At 44.8% G+C, this 24,947-nt stretch overlaps 1 protein-coding gene across 3 annotated transcripts in view; it reads left to right on the forward strand.

Annotated features, from left to right (window-relative positions):
- Positions 1 to 23,598, forward strand: part of LOC106568181 (transcription factor RFX3) — a 32,898-nt gene extending 9,300 nt beyond the window's left edge. The window contains exons 2-17 of one of the 3 annotated variants that reach the window (XM_045692426.1): positions 5,312 to 5,430; positions 5,545 to 5,636; positions 6,815 to 7,088; positions 7,795 to 7,869; positions 11,012 to 11,193; positions 12,169 to 12,288; positions 12,364 to 12,488; positions 12,795 to 12,910; positions 13,503 to 13,618; positions 15,515 to 15,669; positions 15,788 to 15,885; positions 16,052 to 16,201; positions 16,400 to 16,608; positions 16,846 to 16,999; positions 18,718 to 18,760; positions 19,232 to 23,598. In XM_045692426.1, the coding sequence (XP_045548382.1) occupies positions 5,317 to 5,430; positions 5,545 to 5,636; positions 6,815 to 7,088; positions 7,795 to 7,869; positions 11,012 to 11,193; positions 12,169 to 12,288; positions 12,364 to 12,488; positions 12,795 to 12,910; positions 13,503 to 13,618; positions 15,515 to 15,669; positions 15,788 to 15,885; positions 16,052 to 16,201; positions 16,400 to 16,608; positions 16,846 to 16,999; positions 18,718 to 18,760; positions 19,232 to 19,524 (2,316 nt within the window). In that variant the 5' untranslated portion in view covers positions 5,312 to 5,316 and the 3' untranslated portion in view covers positions 19,525 to 23,598. Of the gene's footprint in view, positions 1 to 5,311; positions 5,431 to 5,544; positions 5,637 to 5,682; positions 6,610 to 6,814; positions 7,089 to 7,794; positions 7,870 to 11,011; positions 11,194 to 12,168; positions 12,289 to 12,363; positions 12,489 to 12,794; positions 12,911 to 13,502; positions 13,619 to 15,514; positions 15,670 to 15,787; positions 15,886 to 16,051; positions 16,202 to 16,399; positions 16,609 to 16,845; positions 17,000 to 18,717; positions 18,761 to 19,231 lie in introns of those variants that run through there. The other 2 variants (XM_045692427.1, XM_045692428.1) reach the window with 2 other exon arrangements.
- The last annotated feature ends 1,349 nt before the right edge of the window (positions 23,599 to 24,947 follow it).

The raw sequence follows: 24,947 nt of genomic DNA on the forward strand, positions 1-24,947 counted from the left end.
CTGCACTTTCTTCCACTGCAAATCTACCATTCCAGTGTTTTACTTGCTATATTGTATTTACTTTGCCACCATGGCCTTTTTTGTCTTTACCTCCCTTATCTCACCTCATTTGCTCACATTGTATATAGACTTATTTTTCTACTGTATTATTGACTGTATGTTTGTTTTACTCCATGTGTAACTCTGTGTTGTTGTATGTGTCGAACTGCTTTGCTTTATCTTGGCCAGGTCGCAATTGTAAATGAGAACTTGTTCTCAACTTGCCTACCTGGTTAAATAAAGGTGAAATAAATCAAATTAAAATAAATCATGAGCATCTGAAAGTCTAAATCATGAGCATCTGAAAGTCTAAATCATGAGCATCTGAAAGTCTAAATCATGAGCATCTGAAAGTCTAAATCATGAGCATCTGAAAGACTGTCTTTTGATGCTATTGTTGTTCTACATTGTTAAATAGGACCCATTAGTTATAGGCTAGGCCTATTTCATAGGAACATGCAACCACTGTCGTGTGTGTGTGACTCCCTCTCTTGATTTATATTCAGCCGATTCCTCCCCTCTCCTCTCCATAGATGTTTAAGGCAACACACACACGCACCTCTGTGGACAGAGGACAGGCTGTCAGAAACGGCTAGTTATCAGATCACATTACCACTTACCTGAAGTCAGGTGTAGGGCAAAAATAGGACCATGCCACCTGTTCCCTGGATCCTGTTCCGTTTCCAATCACTTAAAGAGCAGCTGATTAATTCAATTATTCATCCATCCATTTTCATAGCTTAGCAGCATAAACTGGGTGTTTTGTTCTCTTATCTACAGCACAGCAGCCTGTGTACACTACATGTGGATCAGACATTGTTGACTGAACAGGAGACCTTCACATGTTTAAATAAGCCCACCTCTGTCATCTCATTGTGTTTTTACATGACAAGGTGTACTGTATCACTTGTGTAGTCCTGTTCCATAATTGTAAGGGAAAGGGGGAGGCTCGCTCGGGTGGTGCTAACACATGAGCAGATAATGCATTGCTGTAGCTCCGATTTTTAAGGTGTTTACGTGTCCTCCTAATTTGAACGATTGCTCAGAAAACCAGGTGTTTTAATCGGCGCATGCTTTCCTTTGATTATGATCGTACACCGATTTTAAGATAGTTATGTTAACCACCGTATTGTGCTTAATGCCATACTCTGTCTACTACCATAATCATTTTAAAACCACATTATTGGTGTGCATGGAAACGTACTCACTGCCACATAGGTCTAACATGATGCATGCCTCTTTATTTGGGGTTGCCTTTCTTCCACAGTGTTACAACCCCTCTCCAAAACATGTTGTTTCAGGACATTCATCAATACATTTTTAGGTTTTGGACAATCCACTTGCTATCAGTCTCATAGTGGAAATGGATATAGGAGGCATCAGTATTTTAGACTTTCAGCATACTGTATTCATTTTGGTTACACCATTCAAGTTGCACCTTTATTGGCTCTGATAATGTGATGACATCTTGCTCTGATGTAATAGCCCTCCCCATTTCCTCAGCTGTCAGTCAAATGGGGAGGAAGGAGCCGGGAAGGGTGAAGGAGAGGCTACGCGAGTGTTGCCCTCCTCAGTGGCCTTTGTTTCTACGTGGCTTTGTAGAACATGCAGTTGCTCAGTGGAGCACAGCGCTTAAGTGGGCCACAGGGGAGTGAGAGCAGGCTGAACAAAGTGCCTAGGGATGGGGGGTGTAAGGGGCGGCAGGTGCCCTGTTTACATCCAGAAAGTCATTCCTCTCCTTGTCTCCTAATCATCAGGGGTCTCGTCAGGGGCAGGCTGCAGGGAGCAGGTGGGCTTTGTGTAGTATAGTCAGACAGGGCCCTGCACTTTAGCTCTCCTATGGCAGAGTGCATGGAGCAGAAGAAAAATGGAACCTGTAGAGACTAGAGGAGAGCACGTGACCTGCAGGTAACCTCTGGATCCATCACTTAGCCATGTCAGCATCATCTCCCTGGCACCGACTGTCACTGTCAAGTTAGTTTCTGTTGTCTGCTGTGTTCCTAGCATCGCCCTGCGGTCAGGTACCTGGGCTTTTGGAGCTTTTTACACCATGTTGTCAGGCTATCAGCAGAACATATGGAAAGTTAACTGAGAGACATTAAAAGGCCATCAATGAATCAGAGATGGAACAATAAGTGAATGAAGTCATATAGGATTTTCATCTTTACCGGATGCTGAGAGCTCTTCAACATGTTGGAAGTCTTTCTGCCTTGGGTTGTATCAACTGGCTAATACATTACAGAAACAAGGGGAATACTTCAACCCCTGCTGTACCATAAAAGTATAGACTATGTTCCTTCCACTGACTGGTATCAGTTTGAAAGTCGTGACTGACGGCAGAACAACAGCAGCAGAATGTTCTGCCAGTCTCTGGTTCTTTCTGTGAACAGCATAGAACCACCTGTCTGAATCAGTGCTCAAATGTTTCAGTTTTTTAGCAATAAAGGATGGGGAAAAAATCCTATTCAATCCAGCCTCTTGAGTTGAATGGGAATGATGTCGCTCTCTGTGCATTCAGACCACAACACCTGTTAACCTCCGGTATATCACTGAAGATGAACACAGAGAGAGAGAGAGAGAGAGAGAGTGGTGGAGGCCAGGAGACCCTGGAGAGATGCAGCGCTATTAGGAGACAGGTTAATTAACCAGGAGAGGCTTGGTCATGGAAACTAAGTTGAGCAGAAGAGGGGAGGAGAAGGCGGGAGAAGAGGGGGGCACCGCGGAGGACAGAGGAGGAGGAGGAGGAGAGGTGGCTGTTCTATGATTAGCCTACATGCAGCGTTACTGTGAATGTCTCTCTCTGCCCAAGTCCTCATCTCACTATAGCTCTGTGTGTTCAAGGTTTGGTCGTTAGCCAATAAAGATGGATTCTAAATCACTGACACCCTGCATTTTGGGACATTTATGGATGTGTTCCAATGAAGAGGTGAGAGAAGGAAGTAAAGAAAGGTGGTTTGACAGTGGACATGACCAGATGTTCACAAAATTAACCTAAATGTGTTTGGCAATAAATAAATCAAAAGATGTCTGAATGATACAAAACAGTTGGAAGTTGTAAAGAAATCCAGATTTGTGAGAGCAGAGAATGAAAGTGCAGCTCATTAGGGCTGTTAAATATTAACTGGATTTTATTGCTATGAACACAGAGACAAGAACTCGCTGCTTGGACCACTGACTCATACACTACCTTAGTGACCTGAGTACATTCTGTACAGCTGGCGCCTGTTGCCTGTTGCATGAGTACAGCAGCTATAATATCACAGGTACAGTCAGTGTGATGGGTTCCTAGTACCGTGTGACTTACTGGAGCAATTAGGGTTAAGTGCCTTACTCAAGGGTACATTGGCAGATTGTTCATCTAGTCAGCTCCGGGACTCGAACCAGCGACCTTATTGGTTACTGGCCCAACACTTTTAACCACTAAGCTACCTGCCATTTCTATGGTACTGTGAATGTAAAAGTTAATGTTGTGCATAGACGATTGGTACTGAAGCCTTCTTCCTCTCTTGCCAGGAGCTGAATGATCACTGCTCATTAGTCAACCTGTATATTATTATTATTATTATTATAATAATAATAATAATATAGTTAATGTCAAATCATCAAGGTTTTCTGTCTCTGTGAGTGATACTGATTTTCAAATCCCAAACCCATGAAAACAAAAAGGAGAGCTGCACATTCTAGGAGCTCAGATGCAATGATTGAATAATCTAATATCCAGCGTTTGGACAGACAAGCTGTCTTCATCAGGGTGTAATGACAAACACTGCGGGTCACTAGTTTATAAAGTTTCAAAGGACACACAGGTGTCTGTGATCATGGCCGGGTGTGGCTTACATTTACATTTAAGTCATTTAGCAGACGCTCTTATCCAGAGCGACTTACAAATTGGTGCATTCACCTTGATGTCATTGGTTGATTTACAGATATAAATAGAACATATAAAAAACATGAATGGATAGCATATAGTCATAGATACAATTTGGCTAAATAGGCCTACAAACATTTACAATGAATATCAAAATCACAAGAATGGCTTCAGATCAAAGTCTACGTTGAGACCGAAGGGAGCAAGGGTCTTTAAATTAAAGATCCAGGCAGCCTCTCGTTTTAACAATAAATTGTCGAGGTCACCCCCTCTCCTAGGGAGGGTGACATGTTCGATGCCAATATAACGTAGGGACAAAATAGTGGTTCACTTCCAAAAAGTGGGCTGCAACTGGGTACGTCAAGTTTTTGCACCTAATGGTGTTACGATGCTCTGAGATACGTACTTTTAATACGCGCTTTGTTTTACCCACATCATTTTTACCACAAGGACAAGTTATAAGATAAATAACTTCCTTAGTGGAGCATGTGATAACACCTTGGATTGGGATCTGTTTCCCTATTTTGGGGTGTTTTGAAGGATCTACATTTATAAGTGCCATTGCATTGAGCACAGCCATTATACCTGTAGTTTCCATCCAGTAGGGGTGCAAATAAACGTTGTGTAGGGATATTCTGGGGTGGTAAATCAGAGTTTACCACCTGATCTCTGAGATTTCTGGAGCAATTCTTGCCGTCTTTTGGATGAGACGTTAAACAGGTGTCCTGACTCTCTGGTCACTAAAAGATCCAATGGCCCTTATCGTAAGAGTAGGGGTGTTAACCCTGGTGTCCTGGATAAATTCCCTATCTGTCCCTCATACCATCATGGTCACCTAATCATCCCCAGCTTACAATTGGCTCATTCATCCCCGTCCTCTCCCCTGTAACTATTCCCCAGGTCGTTGCTGTAAATGAGAATGTGTTCTCAGTCGACTTACCTGGTAAAATAAGGGTTAAATAAATTAATACAAGTGCCTTACGCAAGGGCACATCAGCAGATTTTTCACCTAGTCGGCTCAGGGACTCAACTTTTTGGTTACTGGCCCAACACTTTTTTAACCACTAGGCCACCTGCCATTTCTATGGCACTTCTATGGCACTGAATCTGTGCATAGATGATTGGTACAGAAGCTTACTTCCTGTCTTTCCAGGATCTGAATGATCACTGTTCATTAGTATATAATAATAATATTGGCAAATCATCTAGGATTTCTGTAATATTGATTTTTATACTCCCTGACCCAGACACACTGACACACATTGAGAAGAAGGTTGCTTGTGGAGTTTGTTTAGCCACTGTGGTGCTAGGCCAGAGTTCAGAGCTTGTGGTTCTCTGTAGTCCCCTCCGTCTATGGCTCTGGTGGTACCCAGTTGACCAATGTGTCCTCTCTCTCTCCTGCAGGCGCCATGCAGACCCCTGAGGCAGGCGCTGAATCCGCCTCCACTGTCCACACCGCCGTGCCTGTGCAGCCTGCAGGCTCCGCCCAGCAGGTGACCTCTCAGGTGCCTGTCCAGCAACAGGTGTGTGTGTGTGTGTGTGTGTGTGTGTGTGTGTGTGTGTGTGTGTGTGTGTGTGTGTGTGTGTGTGTGTGTGTGTGTGTGATTTGAATCTAACGCTTCGATGTGTTGTTGCAGGCCCAGACTGTTCAACAGGTTCAGCATGTATACCCAGCACAACAGGTGCAGTACGTGGAGGAGAACAGCGGTGTCTATACCAACGGGAACATGTGAGTGTTTAGTGTTGTTCACCCACTTTTTGCCACCAGTCTGCTGCAGTGCCACTATACATAGTTGCTTTAATGTATTCTCTGTAGTCAATGGCAACAGCTAAAGTCACTTCGCAGCAGCATTTCTGCCACACAAACATGGCAGGCGCAGGGGATGTACAAGCACAGTGAAGTACTGTTTGAATATGTGCAGTCACCTGGAGATGACCAGGAGTATCTAGAAGTGCTACGGAGTCTTCTCCTGGGCTTGGGGGACAGGATACACTCTCTACTGACTAGTCCAGGCTGTGGCTGTCCCATAGTGACAGACACACAGTCACAGACAGACAGCGGTCTCTGAGGGAGGGGTACAGCCCGGCTAACAGGCGAGCTGAACACAGTCTCACTTCAGGGCAGAACAAGTGAGCTGAGCACACACTTACACACTATCTATTTGAGTCTGTTAACTGTGTGTTAGTGCCACATTCTTGTCTCCTTCTCCACAGAAGTAGAAAAGAGACAGAAGAGACAGAAAAGAGTACAGTAACATCTTCTACATGGAAAAGGGTAGTGGATATTTCTTACAGTTCAGATGATTTGTTAACAAGCATCATGCCAGTGCCCCAAACTTTCCTCCATACCCTGGTGTCTCCCCTTACAGTTTTGAAACTGCAGTAAAAGTGCAGTAACTGCAGTCAACTTTATTTTGGACGCAGTAATTGCAGAATAAAAAACTGTTATTTTGGACACAGCATACTGCAGTTATACTGATCTCTGACTGCAATATTTTTTCGTACGGTCAGAGTTCTGGCATAGGTCTTAAAAAGGGTTGAGAGAGAATACGTTTCTGGTCCACTTGAATTGAGGCCTTGTATCATAAAGGTAGTTGTGTCAAGCCACTGAAGGGTGCCATTATATCAGAGGCCAGGTTGATGGAGGGACTGCAGTCAAAACGACAAACACAGAAAGCTCTGTCAGCACGGCCACTCCTCAGGTGATTTGAGTAACTATGGAAACTCCACTTTCAATAACACAGGAATATTGCATGTCCACGAAGGCTCAGAATGGTACAGCTAATTCACATCCAATAGGCACTCTACAACTCTATTGAAACTTGCCTTTATGTAAAGGGCAATTATCCTGAACCTGTTGCTCTGGGGGGGGAAAGTGTAACTTTTTCCTCCATTATTTTTGCCCAGACGGACGTACTCGTACTCCGAGCCCCAGCTGTACAGCCAGAACAGTGGAGGGAGCTACTTTGACACGCAGGGCAGCTCATCCCAGGTGTCCACGGTGGTGTCATCCCATGGCATGGCCAACAACGGAGGGGGGAACGGGGGGCTGACCATGGGTCTGGCTGGGGGGCAGATCATCAGCAGCTCTGGGGCCTACCTCATCGGGGGCAACACCATGGATAACTCTGCCCCCCACCCAGCAGCCCAGACCACCCGAGCCTCCCCAGCCACTGTGAGTGTACGGCCCCCCTCTACTTACTATTCTCTGTCCCTGTCTGTCCCTGTCTGTCCCTGTCTGTCCCTGTCCGTCCCTGTCTGCCAGGCCTCTCTCTTCTGCCTGTCATAATGCATATCTGAAGCCTTTCTTCAGTAACTATAGCACCACTTAGCTACTTCATGTCGGTGTCTGAGAATGTCTGTAATTGTGTTGTCTCCCTATTTCCTGTGGTCTTCTCAGCTAGTACTTCAGTTTTCTATAAACAGAATTTCCTCTTGCGCTGTGTTTTAGCTAAGGTTTAAATAAATAGTCATCTCCACCATAATATCTGTTGGTTCTGCTTTACTGTGTAGCAAAGCGTTTTCGACTTGAGTGCAGTCCACCGCAGTGGATCTTTGCTACCTTCTGGTGGCTGAATATGGTAGTTTCACAGCTTCTGAGATCATTTCTTATATTATTGTGGTGTTAACTTTTTTTCATTGTTTTGCTTGACTTTCAAAAGAAGACGTTATGTCCATGTACAGGCAGACAGACAGTAAATTGAATTTAAGTTTAAACTGAGTTTGCAAAGCTGGGCTTTTAGGAGTAATTTGGGTGATGCTTGCTTTAGGATCTGTCCTGGATTTTCAGATTTTCTATGTGTGTCAGTACTTTCATTGTTCTACTGCAACTTTGTCCTTTGTTGTTTTTGTTTTTCCTTCCATTTTTTTGCTCCTTGGTCTATCAGATTGAAATGGCAATTGAGACGCTCCAAAAGACTGAAGGTTTATCCAGTCAGAGAAGCTCGCTGCTCAACAGCCATGTAAGTCACCACTCTAAACGCCTCACCTTGTCTGCATAGCTGTGCTCCCTCTCTCTTCTAGTATCTCCAGCTTTCTCTCTCTCTCTCTCTTCTAGTATCTCCAGCTTTCTCTCTCTTCTAGTATCTCCAGCTCTTTCTCTTCTAGTATCTCCAGCTCTCTCTCTCTCTCTTCTAGTATCTCCAGCTTTCTCTCTCTTCTAGTATCTCCAGCTCTCTCTCTCCCTCTCTTCTAGTATATCCAGCTTTCTCTCTCCCTCTTCTAGTATCTCCAGCTCTCTCTCTCTCTCTCTCTTCTAGTATCTCCAGCTTTCTCCCTCTTCTAGTATCTCCAGCTCTCTCTCTCTCTCTCTCTTCTAGTATCTCCAGCTTTCTCTCTCTTCTAGTATCTCCAGCTCTCTCTCTCCCTCTCTTCTAGTATCTCCAGTTTTCTCTCTCCCTCTTCTAGTATATCCAGCTTTCCTCTCTCCCTCTTTTAGTATATCCAGCTCTCGCTCTCTCTCTCTTCTAGTATTTCCAGCTCTCTCCCTCTCTTCTAGTATCTCCAGCTCTCTCTCTCTCTCTCTCTCTCTCTCTCTCTCTCTCTCTCTCTCTTCTAGTATTTCCAGCTCTCTCTCTCTTCTAGTATTTCCAGCTCTCTCTCTCTCTCTTCTAGTATTTCCAGCTCTCTCCCTCTCTTCTAGTATCTCCAGCTCTCTCCCTCTCTTCTAGTATCTCCAGCTCTCTCTCCCTCTCTTCTAGTATTTCCAGCTCTCTCCCTCTCTTCTAGTATCTCCAGCTCTCTCTCTCTCTCTCTCTCTCTCTTCTAGTATTTCCAGCTCTCTCTCTCTTCTAGTATTTCCAGCTCTCTCTCTCTCTTCTAGTATTTCCAGCTCTCTCTCTCTTCTAGTATTTCCAGCTCTCTCTCTCTTCTAGTATTTCCAGCTCTCTCTCTCTTCTAGTATCTCCAGCTCTCCCTCTCTCTCTTCTAGTATCTCCAGCTCTCTCTCTCTCCCTCTCTCTCTTCTAGTATCTCCAGCTCTCTCTCTCTCTCTCTCTCTCTCTCTTCTAGTATCTCCAGCTCTCTCTCTCTCTCTCTTCTACTATCTCCAGCTCTCTCTCTCTCTCTCTCTCTCTCTCTTCTAGTATCTCCAGCTCTCTCTCTCTTCTAGTATCTCCAGCTCTCTCTCTCCCTCTTTTAGTATATCCAGCTCTCGCTCTCTCCCTCTCTTCTAGTATCTCCAGCTCTCTCTCTCTCTCTTCTAGTATTTCCAGCTCTCTCTCTCTCTTCTAGTATTTCCAGCTCTCTCTCTCTCTTCTAGTATTTCCAGCTCTCTCTCTCTCTTCTAGTATTTCCAGCTCTCTCTCTCTCTTCTAGTATTTCCAGCTCTCTCTCTCTCTCTTCTAGTATTTCCAGCTCTCTCTCTCTTCTAGTATTTCCAGCTCTCTCTCTCTTCTAGTATTTCCAGCTCTCTCTCTCTTCTAGTATTTCCAGCTCTCTCTCTCTTCTAGTATTTCCAGCTCTCTCTCTCTCTCTTCTAGTATCTCCAGCTCTCTCTCTCTCTCTCTCTAGTATCTCCAGCTCTCTCTCTCTCTCTCTCTCTCTTCTAGTATCTCCAGCTCTCTCTCTCTCTTCTAGTATCTCCAGCTCTCTCTCTCTCTCTCTCTCTCTTCTAGTATCTCCAGCTTCTCTCTCTCTTCTAGTATTTCCAGCTCTCTCCCTCTCTTCTAGTATTTCCAGCTCTCTCCCTCTCTTCTAGTATTTCCAGCTCTCTCTCTCTCTCTCTTCTAGTATTTCCAGCTCTCTCTCTCTCTCTCCTAGTATTTCCAGCTCTCTCTCTCTCTCTCCTAGTATTTCCAGCTCTCTCTCTCTCTCTCTTCTAGTATCTCCAGCTCTCTCTCTCTCTCTTCTAGTATCTCCAGCTCTCTCTCTCTCTCTTCTAGTATCTCCAGCTCTCTCTCCCTCTCTTCTAGTATCTCCAGCTCTCTCTCTCTCTCTCTCTTCTAGTATCTCCAGCTCTCTCTCTCTCTCTCTTCTAGTATCTCCAGCTCTCTCTCTCTCTCTCTTTTCTAGTATCTCCAGCTCTCTCTCTCTCTCTTCTAGTATCTCCAGCTCTCTCTCTCTCTTCTAGTATCTCCAGCTCTCTCTCTCTTTTCTAGTATCTCCAGCTCTCTCTCTCTCTCTCTCTCTCTCTTCTAGTATCTCCAGCTCTCTCTCTCTCTCTCTCTCTCTCTCTCTCTCTCTCTCTCTCTCTTCTAGTATCTCCAGCTCTCTCTCTCTCTCTCTCTCTCTCTCTCTCTCTCTTCTAGTATCTCCAGCTTCTCTCTCTCTCTCTCTCTCTTCTAGTATCTCCAGCTTCTCTCTCTCTTCTAGTATCTCCAGCTTCTCTCTCTCTTCTAGTATCTCCAGCTTCTCTCTCTCTTCTAGTATTTCCAGCTCTCTCCCTCTCTTCTAGTATTTCCAGCTCTCTCCCTCTCTTCTAGTATTTCCAGCTCTCTCTCTCTCTCTCTCTTCTAGTATTTCCAGCTCTCTCTCTCTCTCTCTCTCTCTCTCTCTCTTCTAGTATTTCCAGCTCTCTCTCTCTCTCTCTTCTAGTATTTCCAGCTCTCTCTCTCTCTCTTCTAGTATTTCCATCCTCTCTCTCTCTCTCTCTCTTCTAGTATCTCCAGCTCTCTCTCTCTCTTCTAGTATCTCCAGCTCTCTCTCTCTCTTCTAGTATCTCCAGCTCTCTCTCCCTCTCTTCTAGTATCTCCAGCTCTCTCTCCCTCTCTTCTAGTATCTCCAGCTCTCTCTCCCTCTCTTCTAGTATCTCCAGCTCTCTCTCTCTCTCTCTTTTCTAGTATCTCCAGCTCTCTCTCTCTCTCTCTTTTCTAGTATCTCCAGCTCTCTCTCTCTCTTCTAGTATCTCCAGCTCTCTCTCTCTCTTCTACTATCTCCAGCTCTCTCTCTCTCTCTCTCTCTCTCTCTCTCTCTCTCTCTTTCACTCTGTGGTGATGGGGATGACTCCTGTGCTCTGATTTAAATGTTTCACTCCTTCAGTTAATTGTGCTTTTAATGCCAGGTCAGTGGGTGATGGTATTTTACAGATAAGTGGGGGAGGGTGACACATGGGACTATCTGCTAGTGACATACCTGTGTGTAATTAACACCATAACCCCCCCCCAGCTGCAGTGGCTACTGGATAACTATGAGACAGCGGAGGGGGTGAGTCTGCCTCGCTCCACCCTCTACAACCACTACCTGCGCCACTGCCAGGAGCAGAAGTTGGACCCGGTCAACGCTGCTTCCTTTGGGAAACTCATCCGCTCCATCTTCATGGGGCTCCGCACGCGACGCCTGGGCACACGGTGAGCTACTGAGAGAGCAGACATGCTCTAGTATTGACCTCTCTCTCTCCTCTTCTTCTAGCCTATCTACGTCTCCAGTCCTCCAGTCCTGCTCTCTCTACCTCCCCTTCTTCTATCCTATCTCTACGTCTCCAGTCCTGCTCTCTCTCTCCTCTTCTTCTGTCCTATCTACGTCTCCAGTCCTCCAGTCCTACTCTCTCTCCTCTTCTTCTATCCTATCTCTGCATCTCCAGTCCTCCAGTCCTACTCTCTCTCCTCTTCTTCTATCCTATCTCTGCATCTCCAGTCCTCCAGTCCTACTCTCTCTCCTCTTCTTCTATCCTATCGCTGCATCTCCAGTCCTCCAGTTCTGCTCTCTCTCCTCTTCTTCTATCCTATCTCTGCATCTCCAGTCCTCCAGCCTCTCTCTCCTCTTCTTCTATCCTATCGCTGCATCTCCAGTCCTCCAGTCCTACTCTCTCTCCTCTTCTTCTATCCTATCTCTGCATCTCCAGTCCTCCAGTCCTACTCTCTCTCCTCTTCTTCTATCCTATCGCTGCATCTCCAGTCCTCCAGTCCTACTCTCTCTCCTCTTCTTCTATCCTATCTCTGCATCTCCAGTCCTCCAGTCCTACTCTCTCTCCTCTTCTTCTATCCTATCTCTGCATCTCCAGTCCTCCAGTCCTACTCTCTCTCCTCTTCTTCTATCCTATCTCTGCATCTCCAGTCCTCCAGTCCTACTCTCTCTCCTCTTCTTCTATCCTATCGCTGCATCTCCAGTCCTCCAGTCCTACTCTCTCTCCTCTTCTTCTATCCTATCGCTGCATCTCCAGTCCTCCAGTTCTGCTACTATTTCCCTTTTCCTTGGCCTTTACTTTTTCCTTGTCTGTCTTCATTAGGATTTCTCTTTTGGTATTACAGCATGTTTTTGATTGGTATAGTGTTCTTCAGTACTGAGAACAGTTAGCTGATCATTTCTGACTGTGTGTGTTGCAGAGGGAACTCGAAGTACCACTACTATGGGATCCGGTTGAAGCCGGACTCTCCTCTCAACAGACTGCAGGAGGACATGCAGTACATGGCCCTCAGACAGCAGCCTGTCCAACAGAAACAGAGGTACAACACACACATACAGGCTTTCATACGCACGCACACACACATACAGTACTGACTGAGGCATTGTTATTGTAGATTTAAGCCGATGCAGAAGGTTGATGGTGTATCTGGGGAGAACTTCTCAGGCGGAGGCCAGCACACCCCCAGTGCAGCGGAGCAGACTGTCATCGCACAGAGCCAGCACCACCAGCAGTACCTGGGTGAGCGAGTCGTGTGTACGCTTACTAACTGACTTGCAGTGTCAATAGATTGATACCGTTTGATGCTCCCAGAAGGTCTCTGTATTGACACAGTTTGTTTGATAGTAAGTGCTCCTCTGCTGAGTTCTTTAAGTAGTCTCCTAAGTGTTCCCCTGTCGGTTATATCCTGCACTGAACCATTGGTAGCATTTTCTCAGCCTTTAGAATTTCCTTGTTAAATATCTACCCTGTTTGTTTCTCTGCTTTTTACTGGACTGATAACGTGAGTTGTTGTTGACCTTGATTTCCATGTGTCCCTCCCTCCAGACACATCGCGGGCGCTGCCAGACTTTGTGGAGCTGGACCTGGGAGAGACCAATGTGGACAACGTCGGCCCAGATGACATCAAAGCTCTTCAGTCACTCTACAGAGAGCACTGTGAGGTCAGAGATTATCCATCACCTCTAACAACATTTCACATCAAAGCTCTTCAGTCACTCTACAGAGAGCACTGTGAGGTCAGAGATTATCCATCACCTCTAACAACATTTCACATCAAAGCTCTTCAGTCACTCTACAGAGAGCACTGTGAGGTCAGAGATTATCCATCACCTCTAACAACATTTCACATCAAAGCTCTTCAGTCACTCTACAGAGAGCACTGTGAGGTCAGAGATCATCCATCACCTCTAACAACATTTCACATCAAAGTTTTGTATTATTCTAAATGTGCAAATGAATGGAAGCTTTCTTTGGCATGCATGATATTTCCAAGTCTTCATCTCCACTTTATAGATCACATACACATGGTTAGCAGATGTTAATGTGAGTGTAGCGAAATGCTTGTGCTTCTAGTTCCGACAGTGCAGTAATATCTAACAATTCCCCGACAACTACCTAATACACACAAATCTAAAGGGGTGAATGAGAATATGTACATGTAAGTATATGGATGCACACCAGATCATCCATGCTAATCATAATGACCGTGAATGAGCATTGTGTGATGTTGACCATGTCGTGCGTCTCCTGCAGGCCATTCTGGATGTGGTGGTGAACCTCCAATTCAGTCTAATAGAGAAGCTGTGGCAGACTTTCTGGCGTTATTCTCCTTCTGACTCAGTGGAGGGCGCCACCATCACAGAAAACAGGTCAGCTCTCTCTCTCCCTCTCTCCGTCTCCCTCTCTCGCTCTCTCTCCGTTTCTCACACGCACACTCTCTCTCTCACTCGTTATCTCTCCCTCTCTCTTGTTGTCATTAATCATTGTCCATTAGGGATGGCTCGAGATTTACAAAATGGTTACCTGGAGGAAAATGGGAGAGGGTCATGCTTTTTACATTTCAGTCAAAGGAAAGGTTTAGTATTTTAATGTAGTCCAGGGGAGGGTCATGTAATTGATGAAATGTAAATATTTCTCTGTGTGTATCAGTTTTCTGTGTGTATCCAGAATGGTCCACCACCCAAAGGACATCCAGCCAACTGAACACAACTGTGCGAAGCACTGGAGTCAACATGGCATCCCTGTGGAACGCTTTCCACACCTTGCAGAGTCCATGCCCCGACGAATTGAGTCTGTTCTGAGGGCAAAAGGGGGGAGGAGTGCAACTCCATATTAGGAAGTTGTTTCTAATGTTGGGTATACTCAGTGTAAACCTGATGCCGCCCCTCATCTCTGATTCTCCGCTGGGTGCCCAATATCAAGTACGCCTATAGGCTATTTAGTGTGGTCTCAATCAAATGATCCATAGCCTATAGGCTACAAAGTCCATGATCGGAGAACCACAGGGCAAAGTTATATTTGTAAGATAGCTGCTGGGAAGGTGTAAATCAAACTAGGCTGCATTACACACTGTAATGGATATTCCAACCTTGAGCCCCGGCCTGCTCTGCTCTTGCTGATCCAAAACGTTTTTGTGAGCTGTCTAACCAATGGCTGTGCTGTGTAGGGCTACGGTGGCAGTTCAGGAGGAGAGTCAAAGGCTTCTTCCAAATAAAATCTTTGACTAGGCATTGTCCAAAAAATTCACTAGCTTGCGCACCAACTACCTTGTTACTACTAAGCTATATGGAATTGTTTTAAGGTCATACCAAGGATCATTTTGCGATTTGATTTTGAATTTTAAGACCCCTTGAAGTATCGCAAAAATTATTGGATGGATAACATTTTTTGGCCTTACTGCTATTAGCCCATAGAAATGCATTGAATAACAGATAGTCCCTCCCCCGAAAACAAATCTAAAGGAAGTTTGTTCTGAAGGATCTGTCCTACATCTGAGAGATAAGAAAGATCAGGAAACAATCTTTTTTACATCTTTTTTGGCACTAAACAGTCTCCATATATACTGTACTTCCATAAATTGTTTCAACTGGTAGCGGGGGACCGTCAGACGAATCTTGAGGCCTGTGGGCATCTTAGAGCAAAACCAACATGTTCGTGAGAGTCTCACCTTTACATAGAGGGGTCATATTTGTGTGTAGCCCAAACTGTAGCCCAAAATTCCTGCGTTTGCCATGTAATGCTTACAGGACGAAGAACAGTTTTAAAACTGCATATCTAAGGCTATCTGTCTGTCCAAGAAATGAGGGTAAATGGTTCTCTGCTATCCACTTTGTTTTAATTAATATTTGGGGGTTTAGGGGAGGGTCACTTTTTTTCAAGTGTTCAGGAGGGTTTAGGTAAAATGTATTTTGCCGAAGGGAGGGCCATCCACTTTCATTTCAGAGAGGTCTGATTTTCTTCATGTAACCCTTATTATAAATAACGTTCACTCCCTTCAAAAAATGTCCATTAGATAAATATGTCCATTAGAAACATATTTCATTATAGTTAGCCTAAACTCTTCATCCTCTTGAATGCTTCAAATATCCTTTTGGTAGGGAAATGTTTCAAATCTCTTCCAAATGGACAGATGTCTTTTGATGGGAGAGATGTAATGTGGCTGGTCAAAGGTCAACTCCATCCCCGGACAGTAGGGCCAGTGAGATTGAGGTGAATCTGATCCAGTATATGAGAGTATGTGTAACTTCTGAACCCTGTCTCCACAGTGGTGTGAGTGAGATTGAGGGCCGTCTGCCCTGCTGCAGACTGCTGGTGCTCTGTAGGAACGAGGCTGTGCTCAAGTGGATGAGTTCCTGTGACCACCTGATGTACCAGGCCCTAGTGGAGATCCTCATCCCTGATGTCCTCAGACCCATCCCCAGTGAGTGGCTGTCATACACAGTCACACACACTCACTTTCTCACTCATCCGTAGTTGGGTATCAGAATTAACATTTTGGTCATTAAATAGACTGCTGTGATTTGTATCTGTCCTTCTAGGTGCCTTGACTCAAGCCATCCGCAACTTTGCCAAAAGCCTGGAAGGCTGGCTCAACAATGCCATGAACACCATTCCACAGAGAATGATCCAGACCAAGGTAAACACACACACACACACACACCTACTTGCTCACTTACTTAGACACATTTTGGCAAACCAACTTAAATTGCCTCTTTTTGTATTATTTGCTTTGATCCTGACTTTCCTCTTTTATCTGTTCGATTTGGTCTGATTCTAATTGGCTGCTGTTTGATTGGCTGCAGGTTGCCGCTGTTAGTGCCTTTGCTCAGACGCTGCGTCGCTACACTAGTCTGAACCACCTGGCCCAGGCAGCACGCGCTGTGCTGCAGAACACCTCTCAGATCAATCAGATGCTCAGCGACCTCAACCGCGTCGACTTCGCCAACGTGCAGGTCCGTCTGTCCCTCCGTCCGGCTGTCCGGCTGTGGTTTTGTTTGATTGTCTGTGTATTTATTTAGAGGGATACATCTGTCCATTGTATTGCCATCTGTCCTCTCTCTGCTTGAATTTGCTGTTTATTTCATCAAAGGATGCGTGTGCATCTGCAAGTCCACACTGAGCCGTCCCATCTCTCTTCTTTCTCTCTTTAGGAGCAGGCGTCGTGGGTGTGTCAGTGTGAGGAGGGTGTGGTTCAGAGGTTAGAGCAGGACTTCAAGGCCACACTGCAGCAGCAGAGCTCTCTGGAGCAGTGGGCTGCCTGGCTGGACAACGTGGTCACCCAGGTCCTACAGCCCTTCGAGGACCGGCCCAGCTTCCCCAGGGCGGCACGACAGTTCCTGCTTAAGTGGTCCTTCTACAGGTCAGCTACTGTACCATCCATAGAAATAGAATGAGATCATAGACATTGAATGAGATCATGGAAATAGAATGGGTTCTGTGAGTTTTCAAAAATGTTCAATTTCTAGGTTTTTGCCCTCTTACCCAATTGAAGTAATGTGTTGTATTGTTTCTCATATTCATTGAGCTAGATAGCTATGTCAGCTTATTGGAGGATTTCCAGTGGTTGATGAGGATCTCCTGTTCATCTCTTTGTCAGCTCCATGGTGATTCGGGACCTGACCCTGCGGAGCGCGGCCAGTTTCGGCTCGTTCCACCTGATCCGCCTGCTCTACGACGAGTACATGTTCTACCTGGTGGAACACCGCGTCGCCCAGGCAACCGGCCAGACACCCATCAGTGTCATGGGAGAAGTAAGGGCCAGAAGAAATGATCACGCAAATATATATATATATATACTGCTCAAAAAAATAAAGGGAACACTAAAATAACACATCCTAGATCTGAATGAATGAAATAGTCTTATTAAATACTTTTTTCTTTACATAGTTGAATGTGCTGACAACAAAATCACACAAAAATAATCAATGGAAATCCAATTTATCAACCCATGGAGGTCTGGATTTGGAGTCACACTCAAAATTAAAGTGGAAAACCACACTACAGGCTGATCCAACTTTGATTTAATGTCCTTAAAACAAGTCAAAATGAGACTCAGTAGTGTGTGTGTGGCCTCCACGTGCCTGTATGACCTCCCTACAACGCCTGGGCATGCTCCTGATGAGGTGGCGGATGGTCTCCTGAGGGATCTCCTCCCAGACCTGGACTAAAGCATCCGCCAACTCCTGGACAGTCTGTGGTGCAACGTGGCGTTGGTGGATGGAGCGAGACATGATGTCCCAGATGTGCTCAATTGGATTCAGGTCTGGGGAACGGGCGGACCAGTCCATAGCATCAATGCCTTCCTCTTGCAGGAACTGCTGACACACTCCAGCCACATGAGGTCTAGCATTGTCTTGCATTAGGAGGAACCCAGGGCCAACCGCACCAGCATATGGTCTCACAAGGGGTCTGAGGATCTCATCTTGGTACCTAATGGCAGTCAGGCTACCTCTGGCGAGCACATGGAGGGCTGTGCGGCCCCCCAAAGAAATGCCGCCCCACACCATGACTGACCCACCGCCAAACCGGTCATGCTGGAGGATGTTGCAGGCAGCAGAACGTTCTCCACGGGCGTCTCCAGACTCTGTCACATCTGTCACATGTGCTCAGTGTGAACCTGCTTTCATCTGTGAAGAGCACAGGGCGCCAGTGGCGAATTTGCCAATCTTGGTGTTCTCTGGCAAATGCCAAACGTCCTGCACGGTGTTGGGCTGTAAGCACAACCCCCACCTGTGGACGTCGGGCCCTCATACCACCCTCATGGAGTCTGTTTCTGACCGTTTGAGCAGACACATGCACATTTGTGGCCTGCTGGAGGTCATTTTGCAGGGCTCTGGCAGTGCTCCTCCTGCTCCTCCTTGCACAAAGGCGGAGGTAGCGGTCCTGCTGCTGGGTTGTTGCCCTCCTACGGCCTCCTTCACGTCTCCTGATGTACTGGCCTGTCTCCTGGTAGCGCCTCCATGCTCTGGACACTACGCTGACGGACACAGCAAACCTTCTTGCCACAGCTCGCATTGATGTGCCATCCTGGATGAGCTGCACTACCTGAGCCACTTGTGTGGGTTGTAGACTCCGTCTCATGCTACCACTAGAGTGAAAGCACCGCCAGCATTCAAAAGTGACCAAAACATCAGCCAGGAAGCATAGGAACTGAGAAATGGTCTGTGGTCACCACCTGCAGAACCACTCGTTTATTGGGGGTGTCTTGCTAATTGCCTAAGATTTCCACCTGTTGTCTATTCCATTTGCACAACAGCATGTGAAATTTATTGTCAATCAGTGTTGCTTCCTAAGTGGACAGTTTGATTTCACAGAAGTGTGATTGACTTTGGAGTTACATTGTGTTGTTTAAGTGTTCCCTTTATTTTTTTGAGCAGTGTATATATACACACACACATAATTGTAACAGTCCCATTACCTTTAGGCTCAGTTTCAGTATGGTTTCTGTGTGATGTTTAATGTATTGCAGTTCGATGACCTCAACGCCATGTCACCTACTAACATAGACAAAGGTAAGCCAACCCCAAGCTGTGTCTACAGGCTAAGTCTCTGTAGGTTTCTGTGTCTACAGGCTAAGTCTCTGTAGGTTTCTGTGTCTACAGGCTAAGTCTCTGTAGGTTTCTGTGTCTACAGGCTAAGTCTCTGTAGGTTTCTGTGTCTACAGTACATGGAGTTCTTAAGATCTTTGAGATATGTCCGTCCAGCATGGCTGTGGGTCATTTCAGCTTTCAGGAGCCTTAACTCCTCTTACCTTGGTCTCAACGTGCTGTCACTTAAAGAGCAGCGCCTTCAATTATTACCCATTGATTTAGTTAACTGTAACAGTAAAATGTTAATAAGAATAGCTGTTTTTTTGTGTGCAGCCTTTCCTGTCAAAACAATGGTCCCTCAGGACTACTGAGAATCCTGGAGAATCATTATTTTAACCTTGTACCTCTGGTCTTCGTGCCCATCTGTCTGACTGACCTTGTCCCTCTGTCCAGACGAGGTGAGTGAGATGGACAGTGACCTGGAGGAGGACATGGAAGAGTCTGGGGAGCCGCTGGCCAAGCGGGAGAAGGCTGAGGTGGAACATGAGCACCAGGTGATCCAGGTGATTCAGGTGGGGGCTCTGGAGGACGGCAGTAACCCCGTGGTGGGGGTGCTCCAGCCAGGCATCCTGCACTCCCTGCCCCAGCCCCCCCAGAACCATGCTGAGCACATCCTCACCTCCTCCGCCGCCACCACCACCATCCGCCACTGCAGTGCCACCGGCAACACCTACGCCTCCGTCTGAGAGGGAGATGACCCCCCCCCCCCCGGGCAACCTCTCTTCTCTCTATCTCTCTATCTGTCTCGCTGTCACACACGTCTGCACTGTCCCCTCTGTCGTACGCTGTGTTTTCTCTGCACTCGTCTAGACACACTCCTCCCCCCTCCACCCTGACCAGTAGGGGAGCGTGAAAAACATCACGACCACAGCTGGCGTCACACAAACACTGGATGGATGAGGGATGAGTAGAGCTAGATGGGAATGTGGATCTGCTGGGGACGGGCTGTCTCTGTCTGTCATGTGGCTGTCCTCTGGGTCAGGGAGGGGGATTGGGGGGGGTGTACAGGCGTGAGACACTGGCTGACCCTACTGTAGCTGTGTAGAAGGGAAGGTCTCCTTACTTAGAGATTCACATATTTCCTGATGTTTAAAAGCTCAAATCCAAGCCACCAGCCCCAGAAGAACAACGGCATTGATTGACAGAAAACACTTGGTTCTCTCTTAGATTGGCTTGTTTAGTATATATCTAAACAACCACACAGGTGCTATTCTCTTACACTACCAGATGTTCAGACAGAATTCAGTTGAATGACATTTTTTTTAAAGTCATGAATCTTTCAAAGCTTTGTTGAGATATGACATTTGGTGGATTATGATCGCTTATTGCTTGTAATGTGTTGTTTGGCATCCTATGATATATTGAATAGTGTATAATTGTAGCCATGATCCCCTGATAAGCACTAATGGCTTTTAGCCATGAAGTTAGTTCTGCCCATGAAGGAAGACATTCTGTTATTTATGCTGTTACTGTGTAGAGACAGAGAGACGAGGTTCGACAGACAAGCTGTAGTACACCACTTCTACAACACCGGCTTTTCTACGCACTTCATGCATAGTGTGGGGTGCGCTTGACTTATGGCCTTGGTTTGGTTGGGTTTATATGCTCGATAGTGTGACAAAATTATATTAGTTGGACTTATTATCTACTGATATGTTCTTAGTACAGTAGGTGTGTTTTTTGTAGATTTCTTGAGTTCTGAATGGACCAAAAACCAACCAACCAGAGGAAACTGGCAGCCGAAAGAGAGCCATCATGGCCGCCACAGTTACCACGGCGAGGGTGCTGCGTGTTCTGTTTCCTGTCCCAACAGTGCCGTGTTGCAGAGCAGAGTGAATGTCAGGGATTCTATGTACCTCGGCTTCATCGTAGTGCCTTAATAACCCTTACTGCAGCTGTCCATGTAGTCCTGACTGATTGTGTGGTTGAGGGAAAGGATAGCACACACACACACACACAGACACACACACACACACACACACACACACACACACAGACACACACACACACACACACACACACACACACACAGACACACACACAGCTCCTCTGCGTTACTGTCCCAGCCACAACTTTGTCTCTGGTGACTTGTGGCTGGATTTGGGCTGGCTCATCAGTGTTACTGCAGGGCTGGAGAGATGCAGGTTCAGAGGTGCTTGTTGAGTTCTCTATGCTGGTTCTATGAAATGTTTTGTTTGTTTGTTCGTACCTGCTCTCACTCTTTCCACACTCAAGGCCTGCTCCTGCTTTGGCCTCTGCTATTGGGTGAAGTGTGTGTGCATGTGCAGATGGGAGGACTTGATTGAGTTGTTGATTGTGTGTGTATGAATGAGTCTGAACATGTGTTTGAGCACACCCACTAGTCACCCTACCTCACACCAGCGTTGCCAGCCCTTTGACACGTACAGCACAGTCACCAAACTTGTTCTGACCTACTCATAACCGTATTACTCCTTCAACACTGCACACTAACATTATACATGCCTCTTACACCACACACAACTAAAATACACACTCATTTCAGCCCCTTCTGTTCTTAGTCCACAACGTCATCACCCCTTATTCTATCCGTTCTAAAGTGCATATTTGTATAGCGGACCAAAAGTAGATATTTTCTGATATTTAAAGATATATATATATAAGGATGATACAATGTATTGATTTTGTTTGTTTTCATGTGTTTGATCTGATTGTCATCTGTGATTGTTTCTTTTGTAGCTCTTCTGTGATTGGTTGATTGACTGTGAAATGGGTGGGGGCATGGGGACCAGCTTCTCTGATGACACTGGATACACATTTTGTACTTGAACTGTTATTGATAGCTTTTAGGAAATGGAGAACACACAGGAAAAATGTGTTGAACTGGAAGAATCTTGTTGTTGATACTACTGAAGTTACCTTTCTGTTTTTTAACTCTCATCTGGAGAACTGTCTGCACCAATGCTTTGCCTCGACTTAATTTATTAGTATTCATAGTGCTTTTGTTTTACTATTTGAGAAATTATTCTTAAGTTATGCACATGTATCCATGCTTAAACCAGTCTTGAAAATGGAATTATAACTTCTGAAGAATTTACTACTGAGAAACAAAATGTACCTGCAAAACTGGAATTATGTTTTCAGTGGAAGTGGATTTATTTGATAAATTACATTTTCTTTACAGGTATATGAGAAAGGACAAGTAGAATTATATTGCCTTTCATTCGTTTTCACGGAAGATAAAGTGCATTCACTTTAAACTGAAGGTTATCGACCTTGCTTACAGGTAATTGAAGGCCTTTGGGCATTTGTTTACATGCCAAACTCTGACCTCACAGAAATTACAAGATCTTTCTTAATGACTGTACTGTCACCCAACATGCCGTTAGATATGGCTCTTGGACTTTGACCTTTTTGTCATGAAAATACTGAAGATGTTAAGATTAAATGTGTATTCATTTGTGCCTGGAGTGCAAACGGCTTACAGATGTGCTTTAGAATCTTGAAAGTGCTTTTTTTTGGTCTTGCATGCCTTTTTTTGTGCTGCTAGAATCTGTTGGTTTATCTAATTAGTTAATTTTTTTTATATGTGCCAGACAGTAAATGCTGTATTCACTCTGTAACCTCATCAAACCTGCCTGTTTTAACATCAGTTGTGTTTTATTCATAGTTGACCATTCACAAAAAGTCGTACATTTATATTTGTTTAAGATTGAAAATATTAGGGCCTTCCCCTTTTGGTTCCTTGATAATTGAGCCCATTTCCAACGTAAAAGGTTAGATCCAGCAACTACAACAAAAAACTGAAAAGGAAAAAATCTGGACATCCTGCAAAACATATCAGCTACTCTCAAACTATGTCAGTTGGGAGGGGTGAGAATACGGCTGCATCACTGATCCACAAGAGACCCAGTGCCTTTGATTTTGCCCAGGCAAGGGGGGCCTACGTCTCTGGTCTGACTCCATGGTTCCAGATACAGGCTCTTTAGACAGACGTTCTATGATAGTGAGGTGAAAATGGCTGCTCACGGTGAGAGGAGGATATGGGCCTGAGGGATCGTACACTTCTACCCTTGATCCTGATCTCATCCAAACTATGACTACTGGTCAACTGTTACTGACCAATGACCACACAGGACAGTTTACAATGGATGGAGCTTGCTCCAGATATTTGCTGTTGGACTGAGCATTAGGAGAGAACTACTATTGTATAGATTTACTGTATCACTAAACTAACAAAGATTGGAGTATAACTGGACTGGGATATTTGCCAATAGCAACACTACTATCACTTTCATTGTTGTCACGATCATTTCCTTTCGTTGTATGATATTCACTGATTGCTGTATGTTTGCTTTATTCAGTATGATTTGGAATATTTTCCTGATCTATTTTAAGTGCCATTTGACAGTCTAGTGAGTTGTGGCCCGCTGTAGCACGCTCTAATGCAAGCACACGCATTTGGCAGTGGATTTATGGGGAAACCTTTTAGTTGAAAACTCCCCAGATGTAACCAAGATGTAAATATAGACAACATGGGAAGAAAGGATATTTATTTACTGTCTCCTTAAATATTTGTTTTGTTCTTTTTGGATGAGTTTTATTTCAGCCAAAAAAACATTGATTTCTCTTTTTCCTCATTTTGGATAATGTATTGTATTCATATACAGGTAGCTGCCACGATAATGTTAACACTTCAGTAAATGAGGGATACAAAGTAGGTGGTTCTACAACAAAGGTGTGGTTCTTGAATTAATTAAAATTAAGCAATGAACATCCCACCATGCTTAGGGTCATGTATAAAAATGCTGGGCAGGCCCTTGTTTTGGCTAGCATGGCTGTGCCCCTATCCACAGGGCACTAGTGGTCACCTGAATGGTTTTGATGAGCATGACCATAGGCCATGGCCGTCTGTCACCAGATCTCAACTCAAATGAACACTTGTGGGAGATTCTGGAGCGGTGCCTAGGACAGCATTTTCCACCATCAACAAAACACCAAATGATGGAATTTCTCGTGGAAGAATAGTGTCGCATCACTCCGATTGAGTTCCAGACACTTGTAGAATCTACAGTGTTTTCAGAAAGTATTCACACCCCCAGATTTTTTTTCAAATGTTTTTGTGTTACAGCATGAGTTTAAAATTGATTAAATTGAGATGTTCTTGTCACTGGCCTACACACAATACCCCCATAATGTTAGACATTTTTACAAATTCATTTAAAATGAAAAGCAAATGTCTTGTGTCAAATATTTATGGCAGCCTAAATATGTTCAGGAGTAAAAATGTGCTTAACAAGTCTCACAAGTTGCATGGACTCTGTGTGCAATAATAGTGTTTAACATGATTTTTGAATGACTACCTCATCTCTGTACCCCACACATACAATTATCTGCAAGGTCCCTCAGTTGAGCAGTGAATTTCCAACAAAGATTCAGCCACAAAGACTAGGGAGGTTTTCCAATTCCTCACAAAGATGGGCACCTTTTGAGCATGGTGAAGTAATTTGATCCATCCTCAATTTTCTAACTGTTTTAAAGTCACCATTGGCCTCATGGTGACTTTAAAACAGTTAGAAAATTGAGGATGGATCAACAACATTGTAGTTACTCCACAATACTAACCTAATTGACAGTGAAAAGAAGGAAGCCTGTACAGATTAAAAAATAATGCTGCAAAAAAATGTGGCAAAGCAATTCACTTTTTGTCCTGAGTACGTGTTATGTTTAGGGCAAATCCAATACAACACATTACTGAGTACCACTCATCTAATTTTCAAGCATAGTGGTGGCTGCATCATGTTATGGGTATGCTTGTAATCATTAAGGACTGGGGAGTTTTTCAGGATAAAAATAAACGGAATGGAGCTAAGCACAGGCTATCATATGTTTGTTGTGTAGTAAATATTTCAGCTTTTATTCTAATTTGTTTTTTTCTTGTAAAGCACATTGTATTGCATTCCATGTCTGAAATGTGCTGTGTATAAATAAAGCTTGATTTGATTAGAGGAAAACCTGGTTCAGTCTGCCCCCAGACACTGGGAGATAAATTCACATTTCAGTAAGACAATAAACTTAAACACAGGCCAAATCTTCACTGGCGTTGCTTACCAAGAAGACAGTGAATGTT

The sequence above is a fragment of the Salmo salar genome, chromosome ssa13 (genome assembly GCF_905237065.1).
Source record: "Salmo salar chromosome ssa13, Ssal_v3.1, whole genome shotgun sequence".
Classification (NCBI taxonomy): Eukaryota; Metazoa; Chordata; class Actinopteri; order Salmoniformes; family Salmonidae; genus Salmo; species Salmo salar.